This window comes from Hesperophylax consimilis, chromosome 18, assembly GCF_061612785.1.
Source record: "Hesperophylax consimilis isolate HC1 chromosome 18, BYU_Hcon_1.0, whole genome shotgun sequence".
Classification (NCBI taxonomy): Eukaryota; Metazoa; Arthropoda; class Insecta; order Trichoptera; family Limnephilidae; genus Hesperophylax; species Hesperophylax consimilis.
The window spans coordinates 26,882,495-26,905,636 of NC_142853.1; the positions used below are offsets into that span (position 1 = coordinate 26,882,495).

General features: G+C 32.7%; 1 protein-coding gene across 1 annotated transcript in view; it reads left to right on the forward strand.

Moving 5' to 3' along the window:
• rsh (Rap GTPase activating protein radish) overlaps nt 1-23,142 on the forward strand; it is a 558,630-nt gene that overhangs the window by 362,356 nt on the left and 173,132 nt on the right. The window contains exon 9 of the mRNA XM_089642770.1: nt 14,645-14,825. Coding sequence (XP_089498896.1) covers nt 14,645-14,825 — 181 coding nt within the window. The remainder of the gene's footprint in view (nt 1-14,644; nt 14,826-23,142) is intronic.

Here is a 23,142-nt window from a genome sequence, read left to right on the forward strand (position 1 = left end):
CTTTTATAAAGAAAAATGTAAATGTTCGTTTGTTCAAAATCTTAATTCTCCGAATGTTCTTCACCGATTGCTTTGAATTTTTGACACAACTTTGCATTCGAATATGCATGTTTTTTATACCTCTAAATTATGTAGATGTAACCTGTGATAGGTAAAACATTTAAAACAGCGCCATCTGTTGGACATAAAAGAAAACGTGCTATTGTTTCTCTATCTGCACAGACAGACTGAGCCACAGTAACGCGTAGCGGGGTACAGCTAGTTTATAATAACTCACAAAATGTTGCATAAATGTCCTTATTTTGTCTCTATAAAAATAAATCATTTCTGTGGAAATTACTTCGAAAGCTTTCGGATGGAATAATGCTTACCCTGTCAGAAAATGATCGAAATTCATTACAGTATTATTGAAAAATTTTAATGTGTTTTTTATATATAATACATGCATATTAAATTTACAGAAAGTAGAGAAATGTCGATGTTTTGCAAAGAGTCCTAAAAAAATATTATCGAGCGCTTACATTGCTAACGCTCTGGCTAAACCTTATGAGATACAGTAAAATAATGTACTACGGAATTGTATATGTTAAAAAGGCCAACAGAAAAGTCTTCGATGGTATATGTCTCCTAAGGATAACCCCCAGCAACGATAGATACAACGAATTACCCTACATTATGATAGAGTTAAATATGACCTAAGGAGATAGGGTCCCATTAGCTCAGTTGGTAGAGCGGTGCCCCGGCAAGGCAAGGAGCCTGGGTTTGAGTCCTAGATGTGACGTATCTTTATCTGATTTCTGTGTTTCAGATATTTGTTTAGGATCGCTTCTATTGTTTTCAATAATTAAAAAAATTCTTCACTGTGAAATTCAAAGAGATGACTATCAAACCTCACATACCTAAATAGGACATGTCGTGGTCTCGCTATTTCTGAACAGTAAGAATTCTTCACATTAAAATAATGTTTTTTTTTAAGTTCACTTGAGACTCAGTCAGTTTTTGCAGTTAATAAACTAAACACAGTTTGATTAAGTGAGCAGATATGATCGAAGTCGTAACCACCACCGCGCAGCGCCTCTAAATCAGGCAAAGCCCAACAAAATCTGCCTGCAGGGTAGTATAAATTATTATGATCATTTGAACCGTCATTTTGTCTTGAACCCTTTGTGTCGGAGTTCCCAATATGCGGTCCTTTAAGGAGTGAAGAATGTCCTGTCATGTCCGCTGAGGATCACGGAGACAACTGAGGGGTTATGTGTATATATCCCGGTCTGTTACAAGCCTGCGGTCAAATGTCTACATTGTACTGTAGAATTTACATGACTCGTAGTAGCAGATTACAATAACTGTATAACACCGAACACATAATTCCTAGAATCACTATCTTGAACTATGCCGATTGAAAGAAAACATTAGATCTTTCAACTACTTAACTAAACTAGAAGTAAACCCATGAAATTTTGATGTACAGACATTTAGACAGCCTTTATTGTGGCGTACCGGGTAGTAAGTACTCAGTAAAGTATATACGTGATCAAGTACTGGTATTTATTAGGGAGCTGTTTGTAACAAAATTTTGAAACTGTACTAGCATGCATCGCCTTTTATAGAATCTCGCAATCATACTATATCGCTTGCACTTATACACCTTAACACAAACGCCACAGAAATACTTTATTTATTTAACTCCTCAGGCTAATTTGTTCGGTTTTGGGAACAAACCGCAATCACGGTAAGTCAATCTGTTCGCTTTTCGGAACAGCTCTTACCGTCATTGTAAGCAATATGAGCTTAACAATATTCAAAGGAAAAAATGCCAAGCTTTTATATAAATATAGAAATTGATCACATAATAATTTCTACGAAAAAAAGGCTCGAACCGCAATTTGAGAAAAAAATTTCATTTTTTTTTTTAATATGCTATTACTTAAAAAGTCTAATCAATGTATTTTTTCTGCAATCAGTAATTTTAGTTTTATGTTTATTTGAAAAAACGTAAGGTGAGCTATTTTTAAAGACTCTTTTTTATATTTCAAAATTTGAATATTTCAAAAATTAATAAATTTTGAAAGCGTTTTTATTGTAGTAATTGTGAGTCGTGGCCGAAGAATAACTCAGATTTATCCTCGGTGATAATATCACTTATCATAAACGATTTTTACTTTTCGGATACGTTTACAAATATCCTACTTTTTTATTTTATTGAGATGCGGAAATTCACCCAAAATATCCGATTTTCTTGAGGATAACGTACTTTGTTCATTAAATTTAATAAAATAATCTGATCGTTGAATCATTTCCGATATAACCTGTTTGTATAAAATCATTAATTCAATGTTTGATACCCCTGATTTATTAGTGACCGGATGAATCATCAAAATGATAATTCATCACATCTTTAAAAAGTTATATAAATTCATGGAAAGTGATGAAACATAAACTTTATTAACTGGGTTAAGTAGGTTAGGTTCAGTTTAAATTATTTTTCATAGTTTTCTAATGACTTTATATCACTTTTTGAAGGTGTGTTGAATTGTCACTGTGTTGTTTTATCAGTTACAAGACAATACCTACCATATTATTGTAGAAATTCTACATCAACGTCCCAATATTACACTCCTATGCGACGGATTCAACGGCTAGGAAACAAATACTCCAATATATATTTAGTACATCAATTTCAATATATCAGCATACTTTATTGAAGTTTTTTTCATCAAGTAGGGGAATATTTTGATAAAGCTATTTAAATTGACTAACACATTAACAGAATTTTGACGGCTGAAAGAAATAAATTATTTTGTTTTTCTTTTTAATTTTTATATTTTGTACCTACATACTGTGTGGATCAAATTCAACACTATTTTAAATATATATGTATATATATTTATATTGTGCCAGTGTTTTAAACACTCATTTCCTGCACTATTTGCAGGTATAATTTCATAAGTATTTTTATATGTGTATTTTAAAGCCTTAATAGGCGTAAAATAAATAAATAAAAAAGATCTTTAAGAAATATAAGATCAATATATCTCTGGCATTATATTTATATTTATATATGATATTTCGATATTTTGAAAACTTATGGAGGAGGTTAAACCCTACCCTGGGAGTTGCACAGTGATATGTTTACCATTTTTTTATATCATTTAAAAAAAATTGACATTAAAAAATAATTGTAATTAAAATTTCGTTACCCGATCTAAAATGTACTAGAAAAACTATTTTAATCTAACATCTAAAAATAAAAGTGGATGAGATTAAATAAAGACCAATATAACCTCAGTGATCTACCAAAATAGCAGTTGACATTTAAAAATCTCCGAGATTGTAATGAGTTCGTTGATACGTGTATGAACTTTGAAGGAGGAATTACCGGTGATTTGATGTGGAATATGTTTATTCTACCAACTTATTTTATTAGGAATTATATAACGGATTCAACGTTTTTCGTTTCAAGCCCTATTTACAGAAATAAAAATAGAATCAAAGGATTCAACTTTCTTCGTAAACCATTGCAACTAAATATCTAAAATATCAAGTGTAAAGGGTGTATTTATAAATCTGCTGTCTCACTACCGTTTTTTTAACAATTTTTACTAAACTAGAATACTACGCTATTCTGTGAAATTAAAAATTATATGCAAGAGGTAACAATTTAAATTGTTGGAATAATTCCAAAAAAGTCAGTCGAATGTTTTTGAAAAACTCCGATCAGAATACAATATGGTCATAAATTTGTGTTAGTTTTAATTCACTAGTTATAATTCTTAGTTGTAAGTCAATTATTATAAATCTTAGCTGTAAGTTATTAGTAGAAAAAAAACTATAGATTAGTAAAATACTTATTATAGTTATTACTTTTTTGGTAAACCAATGTTTAAGACAAGATTTTTTATGCATAGCCCAAAGGTTTTTTATTCGCTTGAAACACTCATCCACATTGAAAAATCTCCTGATAAAAGATACATGACGCCAACGGGACTCAGATTAGTAAAACAAAATATTAGACTAAAATTAGTAGAAAAAATATAAGTATGATATTAGATGTTTACTCGTAAGTTAATAGAAAAAAATGGTAGTTAAAAATGTAAAATGCTGGAAAGTATGTGAAAATTCCAAAAATGTTTCTGAAAAACTCCGAAAAGATAATCTCAATATTCATAAATTTGCAGGTATCAGTTAAGTCACCAGTTATAATTCTTAGTTGTATGTCAACATTTATAAATCTTAGCTGCGAGTTATAAGTGATATCTTTATTTCTGATATGATTAGCTCCGAAAAGATAGTCACAATTGTTATAAATTTGTGGGTATTAGTTAAGTCACCAATTATAATTTTCAATTGTATTTCACTAGTTATAAATCTCAGCTGTAAGCTATAAGTGATAAATTATAGGTCAAATAAAAAATTTGTAAAGCTCTTGAGATTGGTGATTTTGAGACCAACGAAATTGATTTTGATCCATCGGTGTGCATATCTCATTCATGCTGAAAATTATAATTAAAAACAATAAATTTTGAAATTAATTACTTATTCTTTAATATATTTAATATAGCAGCAAAAGCATTGTCTAAAATTGAGATTTAAATTACAAAATAACAGACTTGCAATGTAACATTTTAATTGGTAGCGTTACTCTGTTAAATAAGCGAGAGCTGCATTTACATTCGCAACAATGCACTATTCAGTGGAGTGTAAGCAACTCATATACTCCGATGCATCCTTCTCTGAAAGCTTAACAATGATTCTGTTCTCATTACGATCACACGAATAATATAACCCGACGCGACGGATATTATTACTGAACTATCAAAGCTGCGGGGTAAATTATTTGCTTTAAATTTAAAGACGCTAGTTTGCTTGCTGTTAATACTGATTAAAATTTATACTTATACAAGCAAATGCCACACTATTTTTATTGCAAATTTATTTGTTTTGTTTTACTTGATAACACTACCGTCATTGTTCGTTGAATTTTGCTTTTAATATCAATTGTAATCTAACTTTCCAGGACAATACCCTAAAATAAAGTCGAAATCTTAACGACGTAAGTGAAGAAGCCGTGCACATAAATTTGCGACTCTCGGCCCCGTGTATTGGATAGACCTACGGTTGAATTCGGCGCGCGGCCAGGCGTAATGAACGGACCTTAAGTCGATTTTGCCCTGGCAGGCCTAGAAAATTGATCGTTCTAGAGATGTTACTAATTCACCACCTAGAAAAATAAAATCTGTTGTTTACCGCTAATTTTATAGTTGAAAAATATTTTATAAAATTTTCAAAATGTTTTAAATAAAAAAAAATCATTGCTTGGTAATTATTTTTATTAATCTTACAATACTATCTATGTCAATAAAAAACAAAATGGCGATGAATGGCCATTTGATGACTTTGTCACACTTGAATTTCAGCGAAGCAACAGGGCCTTAGACTCATTTACTTACCAAGGTTCAACAAAGTTCGCGTCTTGACTACACTTATTTTCAATGAATAAATTGAGCAAAGTAAAACCACCAAACAATAAACTCTCTTTACCATCGATGTATAAAGTGCCTTGGTCGGTGCTTATAACCTGAAATAATAATAGAAATTCACGAAATTATTCATCCACCAATTAATTTGAAAATTACCCCTTGATGATGAAACGAGATAAACTTGACCGTGAGATGTCTAAATTTATCTTAACGCCATCTGTTGACGAATAGGAATTCCCTTTTGCCAATTATTAAAATAATTATGATCCTAAGACGCCGGAACTAGAGGTGGAAGACACGCGCCGCTAGCTGTTGAACAATCACTGGATTTTACCGAATGAATGAATTTGTCAAAAGCACAGTATTATTGTATAACACAAACTGATAAAGTTAACTCAGGCCTAAAAGTTAAGAGAACGAGTTATTTAATAAAAATATTTTTATATGTTAAACCGCACAAGAATCCCAATTTCTCCCAACCAGTGATACTATGGTATCCCCAAAGATATTAGAAGAACGAGATGTGCTATGCGCAGTTCGTACTGAGTGGAATTGTTTTGCCGAGTGTCGCCGGTTTTGTTCACCAATACTACTGCACACCTTCGCTTGCGCTAAGGTATCCGCACTAATACATAGAACAGATTTCTGTGCGTACACGTCCCGTACCGTTCAAAGTACCCTAATTAGGTAGTACTCCGGCTACGGTCCGGCAGCCAACATAGCATATCTCGTTCTTCTAATATCTTTGGGTATCCCCAATTGGGGTATTTTTTTTGACGCTGTGGGTGTGGAAAATCTTGCTTTGTATTATATAAATTATCTGATGATGGACAAATGCCCATTACATACTTAAAAAATTACAAATAATGCAGAATAAACTAAATAAAAAAAAACTATTCAACTATAACCCAGATACCCTAACGAAAAAACTATACCAAGAATTGAAGGTGTTGAAAATTGTATGAATATAACATATACCTTTTAATCTATAAAGTGACGGACTTATACACACGAATACAACATTTATAAAAACGTCACAAGAACACGAAAACTATACAAGTCAGTATAATTAATTGAACACTTACACAGTAAAGGCTGAAAGTGGTAAGAGAAGCACAGGTCATGAGGGCTCAAATATTAATAATCTCCTTCCCGATAGCCTGAAAACGGAAAATTCAATAAGTACATTTATGAAAAAACTATTCAATTTAAATTTAAGCAAACAGAATGTTCATGTACAGCGCCCTTGAGGTGATTTTTCACAAAAACGGAAATCAAAAATCATCCAAATATTATTATTATTATAGTCATTGTTAAGATGAGATGTTCTGTACTATTTTTATTTTTCCGGCTTAATTTCCGGGTTAAATCTTCCCCACAGGAAAACTAAACCCTTCCACACACTTTTCCACAAATAATCATCTAGTCAATCCACATAATGCAAGTGCATTATACGAGTATAAGTATAATAAATACAAATAAATACAAAACAATACAAGAACAACACGTCAACTGACAAGAGATTAAATGGGAAAATAATTCACAGACTCTAATAATTATAATTCTCAATATTTAATAATTCTCAGATATTTTCATATACCTACCTATAAGACCTATAAATCCTACTGATCTCTCAATACAAATATTTTGAAAATTCTTCGTAATCCTGCATGTATTTAAAATGACTGATTTTTGCATTTTTATATATAAATTCTTTGACATATCTAATACGCCTAAATTTTGAATGAGAGAGCTAGGTATAATACCAGTAGCCGAAATAACAAATGGTAATATTTTTATAGTCTGAGAATGCCAAATTCTTTTAATTTCATTTGTGTTAAATTATTATTGTTATGTCCGTTATTATTATTTAACTTATATTTAGTTAGAAAGTAAAGTATCTTCATTTTGTTTACTATAGGAAAAATATAAAAATAATAAATTGCTTGTAAAACTGCCATCGACAGGTTTACATTTTAAATAAATACTCCCGGTACGATACTTCAGTTGAGTACGACAAAAAGTTCTCCACTGAATTGTTTGCTAAGCAAAAGAAAATATTTTAAAATTTCAGTGTAAATTTATTGGATAACTAATTCCTCGAACTTATAAATATAATTTTTTTTCATTTGAACTCGCGCTCGTAATCGGAATAGCTAATAAGAATAATATTTGAATCGTCAGTGCTAAGCAGGAAATCTATTTGAAGGATGTATGAAGGACAAAAGTCGTGATGAATTTTATGCAGTTCTTTGTGAGTATATAGATCGCAATTTAATTTTTTCGGAAACTTTGGAGCTTAATCATAACTAACTGATACGTGTATCCGGCGTTACTGGGGGTTATCCTTAGAAGATTGACAAATATCACATAGGTAGACATTTCTGAAGGACTTTTTAAGATGTACAACTCCGTAGTTCATTATTTTGATGTATCTCATCAGGCGTTGCTCGACTTTTCTATATTTTACATAAATATAATATCCGTGTATTATATATATAAAAACCTTTCGGAAGAAATTCTCTAAATGTTAGTTAAAACCCTATCAAACTCCGTTACATACTAGTTTAGAAGAACTAAACGCACACAGACAGTGACCTTGTTTTATACTTTTACTAGCTGACCTATACCCGGCTATGCTGAGGGTTATCTTTAAGAGATAGACACACACCATAGCAAAATTTTCTGTAGGCCTTTTTAAGATACACGAATCCGTCTTACATTTTTCTGATGTATCTTATAAGGTTTAGCCAGCGTTAGCAATGTAAGGGCCCGAAAATATACTATATATAAAATTATATATAGTGAAAACAGTATCATAATACATTCTGTAGTTTAGAATAAAAAAATCACAAACAGACAGACGCGGATAGAGATTTTATTTTATACTATTTAGAGATTGGGGATTTAAAAAGTCTAAAAAGTTTCATGTTTTTCGATGCGAATCTCGAACGACTTCAGGTAGAAAAGCTTCTTTTTTATACTTTTATCAGAAAACTTATTAATTAAACTGTCATTTGTGATGGACGCTGTTCATTTCAATATCAATTTTTCGAGAAAGAAATCTGTTTCGCAATTTTGTTATTTTTTGTCAATGAGAGATTTGTTACAATCAAACTATGTATTTAGTTTTATCAGACTTTGATATCTGTGTCCTCTGTTTGTGTGCTTAGTTTTTCTAAAATATTTAACGGAATTTGATAGAATTTTCACTATCATTTAGAGAATTTCATCCGAAAAGTTCATATGTATATTGTATAATCCATGCATATTATATTTATAAAAAGTAGAAAAAAGTCGATGTTTTGTAATCAAGTCTAAAAATATTTTTTCGGACGCTGACATGGCTAACGCTGACTAAACCTTATGAGATATCTTAAAATAATGCACTACGGAATTGTATATCTTAAAAGGGTGTACAGAAATGTATATTTCTTCATATTATGTCTATCTCCTAAGTATTACCCCCAGCAACGTCGGGTAAACGTCAGGTAGTAAAATATAATAAATTTGGAATCCTTTTTTACAGTTTTTTAATATATATAATGATATTTGTCTTGTTATTTGAACGACACAGTCAATTATAACACAATTGAGTTTCTCTGTAAGGAAAGTAGAGGTTTAGTTTTTAATCAACAAGATTTACATAAAGAAAAGCATTCAGTAACAAAACATTACCTGTAAGGAAAGAAACGACATTTAATATTATCAATTGTTATGTCAATTCCTTAATCACAATCACGATATCAATGACCAATTATTTAAATTATTCCCATCAATCTGCCTTGTCACAACCCATAGATTATTTTTACTATGTCTTAAACCATAGATTACGAAATATCGAATCGACTGTGTAGGTACTGTGGCGCACATCCAGCCAGTGACAGTCCACGACACACACAGCCACAATGACGAGACAAGCTCGGCATTGCCTTGAATTAAAGAAAATTATATTTTTCTTTACATATACGAGGCATATCCAAAAAGTAAGTGTACTGAATTTTTGTAGGTTGAAATTTTATTTATTGAAACATAAAAATTACATGGTTACCGAAGTACATATGTAAGCTATTTTTCGACATAGTCGCCATTCCTCTCAATGCAGGTGGTGAAGCGGGGTATCAACTTTTTGATGCCTTCCTCGAAGTAGTTTCCCGCCAACCCCTTCGTCCATTTCTCCACCTCCCCCTTTACATCCTCATCTGTTGAAAACCTTTTTCCACCCATGTACAGCTTCAGGGAGGTAAAGAGATAAAAATCTGAAGGTGCTAGGTCAGGGGAATGCGCGGTGTGGTTTAGGACATCCCATTTAAACGAAGCAAGCAGTTCCTTCGTTGCGTTGGCCGTGTGTGGTCTGGTATTGTCGTGCAGCATGCTGACTCCCTTTGTCAGCATACCTCTCCTCTTGTTTTGAATCGCCTATTTTTTTAGGGTCTCACAGTATCTTGCAGAGTTGATGGTCTCCCCCTGAGGCAGATATTCAATCAAAATTATGCCTTGACAGTCCCAAAACACGGATGCCATAATTTTCTTGTCTGAAATTGTAGTTTTGAACTTTTTGGCGGAGGGTGAAGAGGTGAGAACCATTTTTAAACTCGAGATACCACTTGCACATACTCGTACAATTCATAGCTTTATCACCATATGCAGTTTTCACCAATTATAAACCTCAAACGGAGGTTTTCCCTTCCAAACGTGATAACGGATGACGCCGCGTATTTCGCACTTGGCGGGAGATTGTATTGACATTTTTCACGAAACGTGTTGTCGCGTCGACACTTCTCAACGTACTGACCTTGAACCGGTCTCGTTGCGGAGGGGAAGAGTCAGGCTACATGTAAATGTAGCCAACATGTCGAAAATAAAATTCATTCGGTCGTGAGAGCCTCAGTACACTTACTTTCTGGATACGCCTCGTATATTGTTGTCTTATGGATTTATATATCATTATTTTACATTTAAATAATTATTCTGCATTCTTTACCATTCTATAATCTTATTTGAAGCCAAATCCCTTTCCAATAATAAATTTAATTCCCAGCTATCTTATATCCGGGATATTCGAAATACCATTAAACTTCTAATAATAAATTCGTGGACTGAATCCTCGAGAGGAATTATTGTAAAGAGATTGATCACCCATGGATTTAGGAACCATTTCTAGGGAGACCGGAAAATCAGAACTTTGTTTGCTAGTTCTATTTCTGGAAGTTTACAAATACTGTTGAGAAGCAATACTTGAAGGCTTATTTAAATATATCTGGGTTAGTATCATACAAGAAGATATCTTTGTGAATAAAGAAGAGTTTTTGCGAAAATTTGGGAGGCGAGTTTGGTAATACCGCCCCAGGAACCATTTGTTGGAAAAATATATTATTTTACTTATTTTACAAGCAATAATTATTAGCCTGAACCACTGGTCCACATTGAAAAATCTCCTGATAACAGACACATGACGCCAACTGGACATGAACCCGTGTCCTTTCGATTTCCGGTCGACAGCTCTGACCACTGAGCTATAGCGGCTTATCTCTTATCCGCGAAATAATTCAATATATACTAGTGTTTCATTCAACAATTACTGCTTGTTACATTTTTTCACCTGAAACAACCAACTTTATTTTATATGAGAAAGGCATTGTAAGTGCTAACTCTCTCACTAGATGGCGTCGAGACAAATTGTCTACATTTTTTGGTGAAGATACTAGAACTTGTCAAATATTAATTTTTTTTTTTTTTGGTAAACTAATGTTTAAGACAAGATTTTTTATTCATTTCACAAAGTGTAACAATTATTTTACAAGCAATAATTATTAGCCTGAAACACTCGTCCATATTGAAAAATCTCCTGATAAAAGATACATGACGCCAACGGTTTCTTAAAAAATTACATACGACACCCTCCGTGGTCGAGGGGTAAGGCTCTCGACTAGCAATCCGGAGATCGCGAGTTCAAATCCTGACGTGCGCAAGTAAATTATAATTTATTACTCATTTAAATAATATATTGTATATTTGCGACACGTTCCAAAGTGGAAGTTACTATCGGTATTGCCCTGGTGTAAGATCACCATTCCGAATTGAAACATTGCTTGAAATGGCTTTTGTCGTGTTTAGTGACCAGATCTGAATAGCCAGGTTCTTCCCCACCTTCATATTTCCCTCCCTACTATCCTGAACCTCACAACTTTGACATTTATTTGTAAATGACAGTTTCAGGAAAGCGCTCGGGGATTTTTTGATGTGTGATTGTTATAGTGTTAGTAGCCTATTCCAAGTACTCAGATAGAGGTGTATATATTGTTTATATGCGTGAGGATGCGTCATATGGGTGTATGTATACATGTGCTGTTATATGTATATAGGTATGTCTGCTGCTATATACACATGTGTGCTTGCATGCACACATATTAAAAATTATATACATAATTATGTACATTTTTACAATCTAATGCTAATTTACTTCTTTCTCCTTTCTAATTTCTATCTTCTACTTTTTATTACAATTTTTCCAAAATTTTAGCTTCATCTATAGTTACTAATTTCATATGTTTACACTAGATTTCATATTTCATACAAATTAATTACACTCAATTGGTCACCATGAAACAGGCAGCCGCCTAGTATGGTGATTCATTATATCTACTCTATGTAAATTTCATAATAATGTAACATGTATTAAATAAATAAAAAATAAAATAAATAAATAAATAAAATGAATGGTGTGTTTATTTTTATTATTTTGTGAATATTGCACAAGAGTCCTAACTGCTATATTACTATGGCCTGAGCTAATTGGGGAATGTTTTGAGGCTAGAGATAGTGGTGAGTTAGAAAAGATGGGATAGAAGAAGGTTATTTCAAGTTTTTCAATTCTGAATAGCGGTCTTTCACTAAGGCGATACTGTGAGTATGAATTTATTTGTGAAATAACAAAAACAGAGAGGCCAATTAATGATTAAGATTGATTCCTGTGCAGTTTTCTCAAATAGATTAATTTATATATGAAATATTCTATGCGATATTGCATTAAGTACATGGCTTAAAATAATGATATCTTTAGGGCTCAAGAATCTACCTATACGGGCTTAATTCCAAAGTTGTATAAGCGTTCCCATAATATTGACTCTGGAGAGGGAAGTTGAAGTAGGAGGAGGGGGCATGAACTCGCTGTGTGTCTGGACTCTCGCCACCAGGTCGGGATAATCCTCTTCCAGTGATAATGTTAACAAACTTCGTGTTTAATGTTTACTTTTAATTATTGGGGAGCTCCAATTCTCCAGAAGAGACCCCTGGCCAAAAGAAAGGTAGCCTTGTTTTACTCATACAGTTTCACGGTAAACTTTAATGACGATAACGCTATTTTGTGCGACAACCTGTCTGAAATTGTCTGCAATTCATAGAACCTTAAAGATATTATTTAATTTATTTTACATTCTTACTTGTCTTTATATAACGTATATTACTAGATTAATAAAACTAGTACTTATACTATACATCACACATAGATTGAGAATGAGCCAAATCGTTTTTAGCGATTTCTTGATTTTTGGGGGCAATTGTCATCATCTGAGTCATAAGGAGTCGCGTTTTTGAGGATCTCGTCACTATAAATAAAGTCGTAGATATTCCACACACTTACTTTAACTACTCTTACGATAGATTTCCCGGAATAACTAGAAATAATCCAATTTAAGAGTGCCCATTAGGCAAACCAGACAAAACCACATATTAAATATCTCTCAATGCACCATTAACTCAAAAAACACACTCATTCACCATGATACATTTAAAAATGAATACAATGAATTCGAATTATTTAACACAGCACCTCACATTTTCAAACCTAAAACCAATTAATAATATTCGCACAATACGTATTGTACGTACTCTACTCAGACTGGCTTCATCCCCTTCCCAACCCTCCCCATCCCCATTGGCTAATGCAACTATCATTACTTTGTAATTTTCTTAATATTTAATTTATTTGTATTTATTTATTATTTGTAAAATATATTTTTTTACATAAATAAGTATACAGGATATAAACAAGATATAAAACAATAGAAATTAAAGTAGCCTTTCCTCACCATAAAGAGACAATGCTCTTGTGTTTGGTGAGGGAATTCTAGTTCAATAATGTACATGTTAGTATTAAGGTAAATAAATTATTAAAAACAACACAAGATTTAAACAATATTACTTCTAGATAAGTAGTGAATGTATTTTGGACTTATAATCGTTTAAGGTAATTTTTTGATTTAAGATGAAATTCCTGAATATTTTCGATATTTTTTAAATTTAATGGAAGGTTATTAAAATAAATTATGCCTAGATAAAGAAACAAAAAAGAGAAACCTTCTTTTTGCTACACTAACTGATGTTCTTACTTATTATCTAAAAAAACTCGTTTCTCTATTATACTCACTTAATTATGTTACTACGTAATTAATTGAGATTTTTAACTAAGTTACATAGTTTATAGGACAACAATTTCATACTTTTTTATTCAATTGATTTGGGAGACATTAGCAGATCATCTATTTTTATTTCACTTACTTAAATTCCATGTTACCTACGTTTCGTAAACTCTTAGGTTTCATGTTACCTATTTTTTGTTAACCTATGCATTGTTAAGTCTTATATTTTATGTAATCTCTATATTATTTTATATTATGTAAGCTATTTTAAAAAAATAGCATTGTATGTAAAAGCCCTACGGGCGTTTAAATGACATAAATAAATTACATCAGTGTAAGCCTATTATTGGTTTTATAACTGTACATATTTTACCACACATTATAAAACATTGCAACTCTTGGTTTTCTCGATAAAATGAAATAAATGTATATCTTTTGACTAACATGCCTTAATTTTATCATTTATAAAAACCATAAAATTACAATAGTATGTTCTTACGTTACGATTGGTTACGATTGTACAAACATCTAAGGTTAATAATTCCGATTGATTGAATAATATTTTTTTATACAACATTAGTGGGCCCCGCCATGCTTCGCTATTGCTACTGTCTTTCTCAGCATTTCTTGCATTATTTGTGTCGAAAATACTTGAACTCTTGCAGAATCTCACTTTTTACATATCTTTCGATTAAAATGTATGAATAGCAAAACAATCTAATGTATTTCTTTGATCTTTCGTAGGATCTTGGTGCGGGCAATCAGCTACACGGTGCATGGGTTGATCCCGGCCTCGTGCGTCTTCGCAGACCGCTATAACCGCGAGGAGGTCGTGCGCTCGCTGGGCAAGGAGGTCAACATCAGTCCGCCACTCATCCTGGGCCAGCTGCCCGACACACCGGAGGAGCTCCTCAAACTGGACCAGGTAACAATCAATATATTATATTAGTGCGCTCGATGGATAATAAGGTCAACACCAACTCAGCGTTCATCCTGGCCCAGCTGCCCGATACGCCGAAGGACCTCCTCAAACTAGACCAGGTAACAATCAATACCTACTTAAGATTGTATTCATTATCAATCTGAGAATTACTACCGAGTCAATATTGTTAAATTTTGAATCAATATATATTATAAAAGTAAGTGTACAATGTGCGTACCGCTAAAACTCAGAAACGAGTCCGGGACGATCAAGGGAGTTATATGATGTTATAACTATCCCCCATTCTTATAGTAGGTTCCCGTTTTCACCTGAAGGACGTGCTTTTGAAGATATATTATATTATTAGGTACTCATAATGAACCATATAAATGAAGACCTACATAATATATCAATATGGCTGAAGAAAAATAAACTTAAATTGAATGTAAACAAAACACAATTCATGAACATTTGAAAGCGAGTAACGCAAACAAAAAAGACATATTGATAGACGGTGAAGTATTGAAAGAAGTATTTGAAATGAAATATTTGTTTGCTCAAAATACAAAACAAATTATTAAAAAGATTGCCAAAAAAATCTCACTGTTGGGAAGAATAAGAAGATTCCTTAACACAGTTTCCAGTAAAAATGTGTACAACGCAATTATTGTACCACACATAAATTACTGTAGCAGCATCCTATTCTTATCCACCGACGGTTTAATGAAACAAATGACAATTCTACAAAATAGAGCAATAATAACCATATTGAAGAAAAATAGATACACAAAAATTAAGAACATTTTGAAGGAGTTAAATATCTTGTCATTTAAACAAATAATTTACTTTAATACCATATTTTTAATCTACAAGATAATCAATGGCCATACGTCTAGTGAATTCCTAAGAAAAATTGATAAACTACAGAACAAACACACACATGAGACGAGGAAAGAAATGAATTGAGACTCCCCTTCAGGAAAAAAACACAGAGTCAAAAGTCATTGATGTACGGATCGTTGAAGATATTTGGAGAGCTACCAGAAGAAATAAAATCAGAAAAAAACATTTAAAATTAAATTACGAAAATATGTGATTGATTCATTTTAAATGTGTTACTATAATTATATGTATATAAGGATTGTATTAGGACATAGATAACTATGTACCTACTTAAAATACCGCAATAAACAATAAACAATTATTATTCAAATTTGTAAACAATACGCTAAAAATACTCCGCAGTGCCTTCAGTTCTCGATAATTCGATTCAGGTTAATATATTCAATGGTTGCCTTGTGGAATTGTTTCCGGGTCGGATCAGTTCCACGACTAGAATTGGTTTAGCGAAGCCTCACAACTCACAGTGGCATACCTCGCCATGAGAGCGCTGCGCGGGCGGTGGTTTAGGCGAAAATATTTACCCTCTCAGTTTTGCACCGTGAAATGCCGAACGCGATACTTCAGTGAAATGCTTTGACATTCTCGTTCCTCCCTCTCTCCGTGTTTATAAATAACACACATTTTTTAGCCGAATCGTTTGTAAAATTTTTATTTTTGTTGTGGATTATTCGGGGAGGTCGTATTTATTTACGCACTTTTTTTCCCTTTTAAGAGAAAGACAAAAAAACATGTTGCGAGTAACCGGACAACCGATTATTGACTTTATCTTACTGAACCGTTCTATTTTTTTTATTATGCAATATATTTATATGACCGGTCAGTGGCTGAGTTAGCATCGCGTGTTGGTCCCACGCAGGTGTAGTGCATTCAATTCCTCGGCCGGCTAAGTCTTCCATTACAACACAAGCAACATTTTGTACTTAATATGGTGGAAGTAGGAGATTTTAAAATATGTTCAGGCTATTCGTAATCAGGGACTGTTTGTCTTTAAAAAAAATGTTGTTTTATATAAATATGTGCAAAACATAAAAATTAAGTTATTTTGTATCTTTTCATACTGCTCTTCCATTAGTAGCATTTGCTTGTGGATGGAGATGAAAATAAATATCAGATTAACATTACAAGCATTATTTTGTAAAATAGTACATACTCATTTAGTGAAAATTTCCTCTTAGATATGCATACATAGTATCTAATGTATTAAAAGTTAGAAGAAAAAAAATCTTTTCAATCAAACTGAATATATCTCAGTTTTATGAGAAGTGTGCAAAAGACAATTGGAAAAAAAAGGAAGAAAAAATTTAAAACAAAAAAAGGATTTTTTTAGGGCATTCTCGACAAAACTTCCTCCAAAACACGACAAACTCACATGCAAAATTCTGACATGCAACTGACAGAACAATGTTAAAAGAATTGATGTCACTCCAACGTTTTTTACTTCGCCAACACTTTTTAGACTTTTGATAATAATCTATTGTCTGTAGCTACACATGTGAAATTTTTTTGATAATAATCTATGGTCTGTAGCTGCACATGTGACATTTTTCGATAATAATTTATGGTCTGTAGCTGCACATGTGACATTTTTTGATAATAATTTATGGTCTATAGCTGCACATGTGACATTTTTTCATAATAATCCATGGTCTGTAGCTGCACATATGACATTTTTTTATAATAATCTATGGTCTGTAGCTGCACATGTGACATTTTTTGATAATAATTTATGGTCTGTAGCTGCACATGTGACATTTTTTGATAATAATCCATGGTCTGTAGCTGCACATGTGACATTTTTTTATAATAATTTATGGTCTGTAGCTGCACATGTGACATTTTTTGATAATAATCTGTATCTGACATTTTTGACATATGACATTTTTTGATAATAATCTGTATCCGACATTTTTGACATGTGACATTTTTTGATAATAATCTGTTTCTGACGTTTTTGACATGTGGCATTTTTTGGTAAGGATGTGGTTGTTATTATTCTCCCAGAGCCTTCAAAAGGGCTAATTGTTTTAACACGATGGTTTCCGAAAAATACGAAATTAAACTTCATTCGTTTGACAAAATGGATGTTCTTATAAATTATCTTTCACTTAAATAAAGTACTTACATACTTAAATACTTTCAGAAAATAAAGACATTCCTATTTAAGCTGATTTTAGTACAAAGAAAATAATAATGGTCTTAAATTTTAATAATATTCACTTTGTTGCAAAGAATTTCAGATATTTGCACTGAACTTTAATAAAAATGACGAGCTCTTCACGAAAACAGGTAATTTTTTTATAAATATTCTCGGAGCATTCCCACTTTACGGTATTTTATACGGGAAGCAAAACAGTTTTTGGTTCGTTCAAATATTCTAAATTTTCTGACTAATTTAAAAATCTAAGAAGCATTTTCCACGAGGAAAAATCGTAAGAATTCACGTAATTTTGTTACCCATCGAAGAATTTTTGGGAGAATTTTCAATAACAATCTATAAGCATTCCTAAATGTTCATTAAATAAACAAACCTTGAACGAATAACAATATACCGGTGGCCTGCCCGCCTAGCAAGGCCCTGCGGGCGGTTTTTGTCGGGTTTTCCAGCATTTCCACTCAGCACCTTAGAAATAGGTTCAACAGTTTTGTTAAAAATTAATATGGCTTTCATCCTTCAATAATGATACCTATTATCATTGCAAAAGAAGGAGAAAGGGATGTTGTAAATTGTGTTGACATCAATAAAATGTCAAATATTACATATAGATTTTGCATTTTAATAAAATGGTAAAATGCCACCCCTTGGCCTGGCCTTGAGCTCATTAGAGACACAGTAAATTAATCATCAGATTAATACTATAAGCTTCACATGGATATAACATATATTATTTATATTGAAAAAATCCTAAATATATTGCGGAAGAAACCGCCTTTGAACTGTATAACACGACACCCTTTTGTGAATGTTTTAAATTTAAACAACCTGAAATAAACCTTTAAACTTTTTGAATTAAAATATTAAGTACTGGGTAACAAATATTTGATAAAACCATAAATATGTTATGAAATGAAGAAGGGTGGGAGGCTTAGAGGGACTTTGTATAATCCTGGAAGGTTTTCCTTGTATCTGCGCTCGAAACTAAGTAATTGATGAGTCCCCTTTACCTTTCACAAATATATATTATTCCGACCATTTATCTTACTAAATTTAAAGACAACCTCGTCCTTTTTCAGCTCAGAGCAGCAGTTCATAACATTCATTTTATTTCCCTTCAAATCCCATTTAGTCTTTTTTAAAACACATTCGTATGATTAATTCTCAAGAGAACAATTAAAAGTATAAATTTTGATTTTGTATCTGTAACTCCAGTTTTTTTTAATGTGAATATCGTACAAGAGTCTCTATTGCTCCCAACCGTATAGAGCCAGTAAGACTACGGCATCCCCAATTGGGGTATATAGTGAGGCTCAAAGTAGTGGGGAAGGGAAGGAGATGGTGAAGAGGGAGGTAAACATGGCGAAAGCCATTTCAATTAACTATTCAATTCTTAATGGTTGTCTTTTACCATGTCGATAATGAGATTGTCTTCCACTCTGAATCGTGCCGCAAGTATGCTATATATCGCTGTACCGCCACCCCGGGAACTTATGCTTAAACTTATACTAGAACTAACCTGATACTTATTGGATGCTCAACACCTCTGCCATAGGTCAAGTGTTTTTTTTTTTTTTTATATTATCTCCACACAGGAGGCCCTGAAGAAAATAATTTCCCTCAGGGCCTATGTCATCTTTGGAGATGCTGTGTGGAGGGTCTTTTTGTGGAGAGGAAGGAGTGAACATGGGTCTTGAAGAGTCCCACGTTGTAGGAGGGAGGAAACACAGAGGCCACAGCCGAGCTGTTGAACTTAAGAACGAATCGTAAAAGCGACCCGTTCTCATGTGACAAATGTCAACCGTGTACAAATGATGGGCGCGCGTTTGGCGTGTATCCCGACTACGCACCGGTGCCGAAGGGATCAATGACGCTAGTTCCTCAGAGCATCTTCCATTGTCATACCGATAGAACAAGGACAGCATACCTACCTGACGCCTGTGCTCTAAAGATTGCAGTCCATTTGTTAAGATTGGTTTTGTTTGTTAGGTTTAATTTAATTTATTAATTTTTTTAAGTTTTGCTACGTTTAATGATTTATCAGGGGTGCCCGAGTTTATAGGGTAATTCAATTCAGTTTATTCATTTTAAAAACATTACAACATTGTTAACTTTTTTATGCGTTTTTAAAATACATTTGGTAATAAGAATTCTTACATTAATATAAACAGTATCTATATGAACTACACCAGTAATAATAGAGCTTGTCTTTTAAAGGCAGCTTCATTGATGCTAAAAATGTCGATATTCGAATTGATTCTGTTCAACAGCAAGATTGCTTTCCCCACCGGCATGACCATTGACAAGTTAGTCCTGCAGGCTGGGAGATAGAATAGTCTATGTTGTCGGTGACGGAGATAACCATCGGGAGCATAGAAATGAATGCTGTCCATGATGACTGAGTTTTCAAACCTTCCACGAATCAGTCTGAAGAAATGTGTAGCAATGCGCACATCTCTCCTGACCCGTAGACAGTTCATTCCGAGCATACTCAAAAGAAATTCAGTAGGATAGAGCCACGGGTAGTAGCCATACTCCCTCATGTAAAGAAGTCTCAAGAATTTCTTCTGAAGTCTCTCCAACATGAGAGAACTTTAAGAACTTTACCCGGTGAGGATTCCAAATCACCGACCCACTTTCAAGTTTACTCCTTACTAAGGAATTAAATTAAACTATAAACACCCGCAAGGTGTGTAAGGTGTGTTCAGGGTGCGCGTGCCCATCAGCTTAGTGGCGTGCCAGATCGGGAGAGGCTGGTTTTAGGAGACTCTTGGACCTCTCCAATTGGTTGCACGTCGGGATTTGAACCCACGACCAATTTAGAATTTAGATAATGTAATGTTGTTTTACTGATTGGTCTTATATTATTTAATATTGTCCTAGTGTCTATTTAATTTTATATCACTGTTAAAAACTTTATGTATAATTTTCTAAACCTTACTAGGTATATTTTGACCTTATAACCCACATAAACGCCCCAGCTGGGCGTAAAACCAAATAAAATATAAAGTATATAGTTGGTGGTTAATACTTCAGTCACAAAAATTAAACATACATTTAATGTTTTTTTTTACAACCTTTTTTAAGGTTTTAATAAATTGGGGAAGATAAGTATTTTCTTGCATCATATTAGATATTACGGGTGGTGGAATTTGTACTGTTTCGTGCTGAATACGGGTTCCGTTCAAACAAACTCCTACCAATATTCATGTAGTAAATGACGAGGTAAAAGCCTCGTTTCGGGGTTTGAAAGGCTGCTGCTTTGATAAAGGTAGGGTAGTTTACAAGTTGAGTTCAAATACAGTCAAACTAGATACAATATATTATCGCTGTCCGGTAAATAAACTATTTGATCCCTTTTTGTTCTGAAAAAACATGTAGACTATTCAACGCTTAAAATATGTTTAACTTCATTAAGCACACAATGTGAAGATTTATGAAAGGAATTTAATTTGTTTACATATTTACAAATCTATTTATTTATTTTTCATTGAATGTCCTTAGTGCTTTTCCGATCATAATACACGGATAAAAATGATTATTGCTAATTGATTGCAACATATTTGCTTTGATGCAGGTTTGACTGAGAGGTTTTGAAGATCATAAAATTTTGTGTATATTAGCAGTTCGTTGAAATCGCGCTAGAGGTGAGTAATATAAATAGTTAATGTCAAGTGGATTAACAAATATTTACACACATAATTGACACAATATTTAAACAAATAATTGACAAAAAAATACACACATATTTGACACAATATTTACACACATAATTTACACAATATTTACACCCATAATTAACACAAAATTTACACAAAATTTACACACATAATTGATAAAAAGATTACACACATAATTGTATGCTTCCTAAAAAAAACTTTTTTGAATACAATGTTTAGTTAAAGATTTTGGTAAAGCTGGTAAAAAAAGTATCCCTGTTTTTTTTTTCAAATACTAAAAAAATATTTTCATATCTGCCCCGTTGAAAAATTGACATGATGAATCGAAGCTATCAAACGATCTAAACTAAAAACTTACCTTTTTAAGCTGTCGTACCCTTAGATTAAATATACCATTCCTAAGAGAAAGTCCAGTTATATTCAATTTTTCAATTAAGTCCTAAATCCTGTATCTAAATTTCGCCAATAAACAATTAGATAATGTTCATTAAGTGTTAATCTCAAGTGACCTACCAGGTAAGTATTGTACTGTATATTTTCTCCATAAATAGTTAAGTAATAACATAGATCACTTTAGAAATGTATTATAAGTTTGTACAGCGCCCTTGAGGTGATTTTGCACAAAAACGGCGCTATACAAGTCATCCAATTATTATTATTATTATCAAATCTGAATAGCCAGGTACCAATTTTCTTTTCTCCGTCCCCGCTCTTTAATTCACAATTTTCCTAAATTGGTAATGCCACAGACCTGCTGGCTCCAGTCTGCTGGAACTCTTATGCGATATTTAGGTAATGTAACAAAAATATAACACTAATCCCGCTATCTTAATTGAAGAACCCATGAAAATAGTCATTTAATTTAATGGATTAGTAGATAGAATATAGCGAACAGCATCAAAAATACCCATTTGGTTGTGTGACGGTTCTGTGCAACTCTGGTTCAATGTACTCAGATATTATTTGAATTTAATTGTTATTTTATAAATTGATACTGAACTGGTCTGTCCTAGTCATAAATAAAAGTGATATTAGCCATAACTCATATTCTATTCATGGTTTAGTTTACACACACAAAAACTTTATTAGTAGAAATCTTAATCTCACAGTTCCTACGAAAGCATAATTTATTCAGCGTCGGAACTATCGCCGGATGCGACGATGTCTGCGGAAATGACTCAGGTAAAGAAAATGTCGGCGCCATAGACTAGGGCAAAACTTTGTATGGTTCGATACCAGGTAGTTCTCCTATTGAAAGTATATTATTCCGTAAAGATTTATAATAACTATTTGAATATTCAAGCTATCGGGATCGGCGAACTGAAAAAATAGAACTCTTACCAAATTCACCCCTAGTGGGTGAATTTACTGCGATTAAACGCAGCGGTTTTGGAATGGCTGAAAGGCCATTAAAGTCTTAAAATATAGGCCATTTAAGATATAAATATTTGCCGTTAAAGATTTAAAATAAAGGCCATTAAAGACTTTAAATATAGGCCATTAATGACTTGAAATACAGGCCATTAAGGACTTGAAATATAGGCCATTAAAGACTTAAAATATAGCCCGTTAAAGGTTCAAAATA